Source organism: Aegilops tauschii, chromosome 5 (genome assembly GCF_002575655.3).
Source record: "Aegilops tauschii subsp. strangulata cultivar AL8/78 chromosome 5, Aet v6.0, whole genome shotgun sequence".
Taxonomy (NCBI): Eukaryota; Viridiplantae; Streptophyta; class Magnoliopsida; order Poales; family Poaceae; genus Aegilops; species Aegilops tauschii.
In genome coordinates, this window is record NC_053039.3 from 290,262,706 (window position 1) to 290,270,757 (window position 8,052).

General features: G+C 44.4%; 1 protein-coding gene across 1 annotated transcript in view; it reads left to right on the top strand.

Moving 5' to 3' along the window:
• The first annotated feature begins 5,979 nt into the window (after positions 1 to 5,979).
• LOC109741576 (vacuolar protein sorting-associated protein 32 homolog 2) overlaps positions 5,980 to 8,052 on the top strand; it is a 5,198-nt gene continuing 3,125 nt past the window's right edge. The window contains exons 1-4 of the mRNA XM_073499037.1: positions 5,980 to 6,190; positions 6,697 to 6,802; positions 7,530 to 7,662; positions 7,891 to 7,901. Coding sequence (XP_073355138.1) covers positions 6,725 to 6,802; positions 7,530 to 7,662; positions 7,891 to 7,901 — 222 coding nt within the window. The 5' untranslated portion in view covers positions 5,980 to 6,190; positions 6,697 to 6,724. The remainder of the gene's footprint in view (positions 6,191 to 6,696; positions 6,803 to 7,529; positions 7,663 to 7,890; positions 7,902 to 8,052) is intronic.

An 8,052-nucleotide genomic window follows, 5' to 3' on the forward strand; every position in this document is an offset into this window, starting at 1 on the left:
ATGAAGTTCAGTTTTGACATGTGTTTTGCTAGTGATCCATGTACCCTATGGTCTTCCTCTTGCCATTATTAGCTTCACCATTATGCCATCTTACTGTGAGTTACCTTCACATTCCATGAAATGCTTTGTGATGAGTGATTTGAGCTCGCAAATATGCCTTCATAATTCTGTTTATGCCATGCTCAGTTTTTCTGCTAAGTCTGAATCTGTTTATGAAATTTGCTATGTTTACATGGGTGCCATCATATCTTCTGTGCCTTTTTGGCTCGTAATCAGTAAGGGACTTTTGTTCTATGCAATTAGTAGATTCATTCCATACCTTTGTTTGCTATGATCTGTTCCTGTAGCATGTTGTTTGATAACTCTAAACTTTGCAACCTGATGTTATTTCTGTCATGTCCAGTAATTTCTGCTAAGTCTGTGAAACTGTTATTGTTTGCAATCTTGCCATGTCCTTTTGAGAATGTTCTAGTGACTTATGGAGATAGCTCAGTGTTCATGTTTTGTAATGCTTTACCTGTACATCATGTCCATGCCTTTTGCTCTCATGTTAGGATGCTGTAGCATATTGTTTTGATGCTTGCAAGATACCTAGTTGTTGTTTTGGACAGATTGTTGTTATATCTTGTTTGGAGTGTATGTGTTGCATCGTTGCTCCGCTTTGAGTGTGCTCTACATGAAACTTGCTTAGAAATGCATGTAGCTTCATCTTATCATGTTGCATCCATGTTTTGAGTGTGTTGGCTTGATGTTTGTATGCATTTTGCATCAATGCTATGTTTATCTTGTTTTGCTCATATCTTCTAGGCCGTAGCTCCAAATCTAATGAACTTTATATGTAACTTGACTAGAATTTCATGTAGATCATCTTGGTGCATATTAACTTGCTGTTTAACAACTTGAACATAAGGTTTATTCAGATCTGGACCAATTTCGAAATTTGCATATGAAGACTTACCGGAATTGTTATATGTTGTTTCTGGCCTCATTTAAACTTGCTTTGATGTGTTGCTCTTGTATGCATCATCTCTTGCCATGAGTAGCTTCATGTAGCCTTGTCATGCATCATACTTGGTTGAGCATCATGCCTTATTCATGTGTGGTGTGTTTACCATGTTGTGTGCTTCTTCTCGATAGTTCCCGTTTCGTTGCGATCGTGAGGATTCGTTCGTCTATGCTTGGTTCGTCTTCCTGGCTTCATCTTCTTCATGGACTCGTTCTTCTTCCTAGCGGAATTTCAGGCAAGATGACCGTCATCTTGGATCTCATTACTATCATTGCTATGCTAGTTGCTTCGTTCTATCGCTATGCTGCATTACCTACCACTTGCTTATCAAGCCTCCCAAATTGCGATGAAACCACCTCTAACCTTTGTCACCCTTCCTAGCAAACCATTGTTTGGCTATGTTACCGCTTTTTGCTCAGCCCCTCTTATAGCGTTGTTAGTTGCAGGTGAAGATGAAGTTTGCTCCATGTTGGATTATGTTTATGTTGGGATATCACAATATCTCTTATTTAATTAATGCATCTATATACTTGGTAAAGGGTGGAAGGCTCGGCCTTATGCATGGTGTTTTGTTCCACTCTTGCCGCCCTAGTTTCCGTCATACCGGTGTTATGTTCCTTGATTTTGCGTCCCTTACGCGGTTGGGTGATTTATGGGACCCTCTTGACAGTTCGCTTTGAATAAAACTCTTCCAGCAAGGCCCAACCTTGGTTTTACATTTGCCTCACCTAGCCTTTTTCCCTTGGGAGTCGCGCATCCCGAGGGTCATCTTTATTTTAACCCCCCGGGCCAATGCTTCTCTAAGTGTTGGTCCGAACTAGAGCCACTTGCAGCGCCCCCTCGGGGAAACTTGAGGTCTGGTTTTAGTTGTACATAGTGCTCATCCGATGTTGCCCTGAGAACGAGATATGTGCAGCTCCTATCGGATTGTCGGCACATCGGGCGGCTTTGCTGGTCTTGTTTTATCAATGTTGAAATGTCTTGTAAACCGGGATTCCGAGACTGATCGGGTCTTCCCGGGAGAAGGAATATCCTTCGTTGACCGTGAGAGCTTATAATGGGCTAAGTTGGGACACCCCTGTAGGGTATTATCTTTCGAAAGCCGTGCCCGCGGTTATGTGGCAGATGGGAATTTGTTAATGTCCGGTTCTAGAGAACTTGACACTTGACTTAAATAAAACGCATCAACCGCGTGTGTAACCGTGATGGTCTCTTTTCGGCGGAGTCCGAGAAGTGAACACGGTTTTGGGTTATGTTTGACGTAAGTAGGAGTTCAGGATCACTTCTTGATCATTGCTAGTTTCACGACCGTTCCATTGCTTCTCTTCTCGCTCTTATTTGCGTATGTTAGCCACCATACTTGCTTAGTCGCTGCTGCAACCTCACCACTTTACCCCTTCCTTACCCATTAAGTTTTGCTAGTCTTGATACCCATGGTAATGGGATTGCTGAGTCCTCGTGGCTCACAGATTACTACAACACCAGTTGCAGGTACAGGTTTTGCGATGATCATGAAGCGAGAGCGATGTTACTTGTTTTGGAGTTCTTCTTCTGCTTCTTCTTCTTCGATCAGGGGATAGGTTCCAGGTCAGCAGCCTGGGCTAGTAGGGTGGATGTCGTTTGAGTTTCTGTTTGTGATTCATCCGTAGATGGATGTTGTTCTCATGTATATTGATGTATTCTTGCGGCATTTGTATGCCTTGTATGTATCCACATCTATTATGTAATGTTGATATAATGATATCCACCTTGCAAAAGCGTCTTCAAGATGCGCTTCTATCCTTGGTGGGACCTTTGAGTTCCTTTAGGATAGGGTCGCATCTTGGGCGTGACAGAAATCTCGAGGTTCGGTGCATAAGGACGTGTTTGTTTTGCCTGCATACTCCTTAGCCAGGTCCTAGGGATGCAACTTTGACACGTTTGGTTGCTTCTGAACATTGTTGGGCCTGCATAACACGAATCTTAAAAGCACGTCTCAGCCAGGCCCGAGCGGGCGCAAAAAGGAGCTAGTGAGCGCAAGTGGTGGGCCCTGACCGTGTGAGCTGGTACGCACGTTGCACGTGGTATGTTCTACTACCTCCCTTAATCTCCTTTACAAGCCCTTCTAATCTACACAACTATACTTTGATTCAAGATAAGTTCCACACACAAAAAAGATGCACATCGATGTTGTGATTCCATTCCCGTGATCGGTTCGTAGTTCCATTGACTGTTAATGTTCGATTACGTGTTCATATTATCTAGCTTTGCATGTGGTGTGTTTTGTTGACCCTCCTTAACCTCCTTCACTTATTCCCTTGGTCTCTTCTAATCTACACAATGGTTCTTCGATTCGAGACAAGTTGCACATGAAAAAGATGCGCATCGACGTTATGATGCCATTGGGTGATTGGTTCGTAGTTTTGTTGACTGTAAATGTTCAATTTCGTGTTCATATTGGACATTTTTAGATGAATTTTGTCAAATCCATCGCACTTGATCCATCGTTTGAAATTTCCTTTGATGAGTAGGTTCACCTCGTTATTTCACACAACTTTCGTGTTGTAAGTTTTGTGTTTCGATGCTCGTGTGTATCTCCCTACTGTATTGTACTAATGTGTTCATGTGATGTGTGCATGCTGGTTTAGATGAATTTCGGCAAATCCCTTGCACATGTCGTCCAATTGAAATTTACTTTGATTACTACCTTCATCTCGTTGTTTCATAGAATTTTTCCTGCTGTAAGTTTTTTGTTTTGACGCGCGTAGATGGATAGATCTATAACTATAATCAGGCCAAATCAGGGCAAATGTGTGCAAACAAGCATAACGCCTTGCATAAGCCTAACCCAAAATCCTAAAACATGGTGCACCCAAACGTAGTTCTGAAAATCCCCAGTGATGCGATGTGGGCTACCAAATGAAGTGGAGAACATGGCCCAAATGTTGTTTTTCCTCGGACATGCTCACCTGAAACATGAAATTGATGCGAGTAATCAAACATGCCCTAGTGCGATAAAACGTGCAGGAGTGTGTGTGTGCACGCATGTGCGCTAATGCGTTAGGCAAAAGCATGCTGCAGGGCCCGCAAGCCATCTACACTGCTCTGCTTGTGTTCATTTTCATGCATACAAAGTATGTCCTAGCAGTTGTCGTCAAGAAGCTATTATGGACTCTTCACAACTGTCCTCACACCCTTCTATCATCAATAAAGAAGGCCCGCTACGCATCCACATGCTACCTCTATGAACATGCTCTTCATTGGCAGCAACTTGTTGGCTAGAGACATAAGACAATAAGATGTTCACTAAGAAAACTGGGTCTGAATTGTCTTCTCAACTTTTTGAGAAAAAAAAATAGAGGGAGCGGCAATCAATGATATATGATGGTTTGCGTGGGTCGTATTTGGTTGCTCGCGTCAATTTTGGCCCCTCCTTGCACAAGTGGTCCGGTAGAGCACAATTGAGCTAATACAACCTCTGAATCATGTTTTGCAGTTTATTGGTTGCCCACAAAGCCGCAAGCTGCACGAGAACAGAAAACACAAGCCCAAATTTTGGTTGCAAGTCTGCGCCCCTCGGATGCAACGTGCAACATGTGTGGTATGATAATCTCTTCTTTGAGCGGTGATGTTACCAACACACACAGTAATCTCTTCTTAGAGAGGTGGTGTTAGCAGCACATACAATCATAGGCATGATATAGCGGCTAGCATAGATTAAACCACATTGAACAAGCATACACATAATAGTGCCACACACAGTCATACACATTAACCACATTCACACAAGTTCAGGACCCACACACTAACAAAGAGAGATAACAAAGCCCTCACTCATCGATCATGGCAAAGGGTGGCTCGTGCTGGCCGCACTTGATGAGCACCTCTGCGCATGAACGATCGAAGACAATGACCTTGAAAGCATCATGGGTGAGGACCTCGAATATCAGAAAGTGGTCGATCTGCATCTGGTGAGCAATGGTGAACCCTGGCCTCCCTTGGTCCATGGCATCCCTCCCATACCGTGGGATGGTTCCTAGATGCTGATGCCAACAAAAGGCGTCGGGGATGAGAAGTAAATCCAACTCACGTGCTAAGAGTGGGTTGAAGATACATCCTGAGCGAGTGCTCAACCGCCGCCGGCCTTCTCCTCCAGAGGTCACTGCGGCTAGGAACTTGTCGCCAAGCGCCACCTCCATCGGCTCCTCCCTCCCAAGGGAATCACCATGGCAGGCGGATTGGGAGGCAATGAGAGAGTGGATGAGCCTAGGAGAGGGTAGGAGGAATTAAGGGGGGAACGTTCGTTTGGACGCTGGTTAAAGCGAACGCTTCAAAAACATGACGTGTCGACTCCTCCATCGTCAATATTCGTGTGTCTGATCCAAGGGGCGGGCACAATGTTGCTCGAATTTCCTAAAAAAACTACCCAAATGATAAGTGCCACACGTGTGGCACGAATCTCTCCGGTTATGACGGTTTTTACAACTAAAGTTGTCATTCGAAAAAAAAACCCTGAAACCATCCAAAAAGAAAGTTGCCATGCTTGACAACTAAAGTTGTCATCCTCGCATCACTAAGCTTGTGATTAAAAACGTTCGGAGTTGTCATGTGTTTGTGCGACACGTGTGAAACTTATCGGGGCAAGAACTATAGACTTTCCCCCGCAAAAAAAAAGACCTATAGACTTTGGGTTTAATAACAGGGAGGCGAACCAACCTGTGGTTGGATGGTTAGAGGGACTGTGGTATCCCCAGTCCACCAGGGTTCAAATCCTAGTGCTCGCATTTATTCCTGGATTATTTCAGGATTTTCGGCGATGTGCATTAAGTGAGAGGAGACGATGTCGGCTCAGTCTTTCGGAAGTGCTCATAGGGGTAGGGTATGCGTTCATAGGGATGAGTGTATGCACGTGTATACGAGCGCTTGCGTTTGTACTGTGTTAAAAAAATAACAGGGAGAAGGATTGAACGTGTAGGTAGTCGTTTCGTTTGCTTAGCCTACTCTTTCACCTCACCGTGCGGGGTACGCAGGCACGCGGCTGTCCCCGTCCGCGTGGCCTCCAACTCGACTCGTTCCCTTTCCTTCCTTCTTCCCCTCGTCTCCCCAACCAGAAACCTAAACAGAATCCCAACCCACCCCCGCAGCCAATCCCACCGGACGCCAGTCAGCCAACCCCAATCTCGACTCCTCCGCCGCCTGAATCCGGTAAGCGCCCGCTCTCCGCCATCGCTAGATCCGCACCCATATCTCCTCCACACCCTCTGGTTCGGTGCCCATCTCTCTTTTTGCGTCGGTCCATCGCGGCTAGGCGGCTGGCTTCTTCTCATCGGATCGGGGTCGGGGTCGTGGCGCTTCCGGGCTCGGTTTCCGCTGATGCTTTTGGGTTTAGCTGCGCCTATTACGATTGTAGTCGCAAATCACAAGTGCTAGTTCATCTCCGTCGTTTTTGTAAGAAATTTTACTTGCGCCCAAGTGATTTCCTAGCTCGTGGGATATATTTATGTAGGCTGGTTCTAGTGGCGAATTTGTCATCTAGGTTTGTCGCGTCTAGCTGCTATTGGCTTCCTCTGTTGCGTCCTAATGCCAGATTGTGAGTCGCAAACTCGTGTTTGTTGGCAAGTCACGCTGCTGCGCACCAGATTTCTTCGAGCTTCTGTTCTCATGATTGTCCGGTGAATGATTATACCTCTTACTATGCTTCCGTGTCGCAGGTTCCGAGTCCATATTTGAGGTGCCACCATGTTCAACAGGTTATTTGGGAAGCCCAAGGAGCAGGCCAACGCCGGCGCGTTGGCCACTTTGGATAAGTTAAACGAGGTGAGGCGTCAAGTCTACCGTTTTGTTTTTCTTATACCGGCTACACTTTGGATAAATTAACGGAAATGCTAACTGGCGAACGTTCGCTGGGAGGGGGGTAGCAAATTGAACGTTTTTTTATGGCAACTTAATTGTGGCGAGGATGGCAACTTTAGTTTGCAAGCACACCAAAATTCTGGCCAAAAAAATGAACTGATGCGGGTTGCCATGTTCGCCAACTAAACTTGCCATCCTTGGCAAGCATAAATTGCCATGCAAATTGTTCGCAACTGCCATGCTTCTCAGCTGGCGTTCGCTGGATCAGAGGGTCCTGAATTAAAGAGGTAGTTAATCTTTCTAGCTTGTATAATTAAGTTGTTGAATGCACGATTAAGATTCTGACGGCCATTTTGTATCGCATTGGCAGTTTCTGATCAACTAGCTCTTTAATTTTCTGTCTTGGTATATGGGGAATTTAGTGTGTAGGAATTCTCATGTGATTTCAGCTTTGTCCAAGTTTATTTGGTGTGCAAACTTTGTATGATTAATAAACTCTTGTCCTTTCTTTCATCGTCTGCTTCTGAAGTTGCAAACGTTAAGCTATTAGCCTCTTATAAGGAGGGAAGATGGCCTCTATTTGCTGATCTAGTGGTGAACTATCTAGCGTTACAATAGATTTTGGACACTTTTTATGCCTATTATATATAAACATTTTTAAAATTCTCACTCCTTTTATGTATTTATTTAGACTCTTGATATGCTGGAGAAGAAAGAGAAAGTGTTAGAGAAAAAAGCAGGCGCTGAGCTTGAGAGGGCCAAGGAATTCTCAAAAGCAAAGAATAAAAGAGGTATGGTTGATCACCATAGCCCCCCCCCCCCCCGCCCCCCCCCCCCCCCCACCTGTTGATTGGAGGCAATATGCTTATCTCAAAGTAAAATGGTAATCAACTTCTGTTATACACATGCCATGGTCCTACTTTGCAATGATTTTGGCATAAGCAAAGTAGGCACAAACTAGAGTGGCAAAAACAAAATTTTCCCTACACATGGGAAAACTTTGTTTTTGCCACTCTAGTTTTTTGACAATGTATCATAATTGCCACTCTTAGATTTTGACAATGTATCATAATTGCCACTAAAATTATTGCTTTTGCCACGAAATGGCAGTTGTGATGTATTGTCAAAAACTAAGAGTGGCAAAAGTGAAATGTCAAACTCTAGAGTGGCATAAGCAAAGTAGGCAAAAACTAGAGTGGCAAAAACAAAGTTTT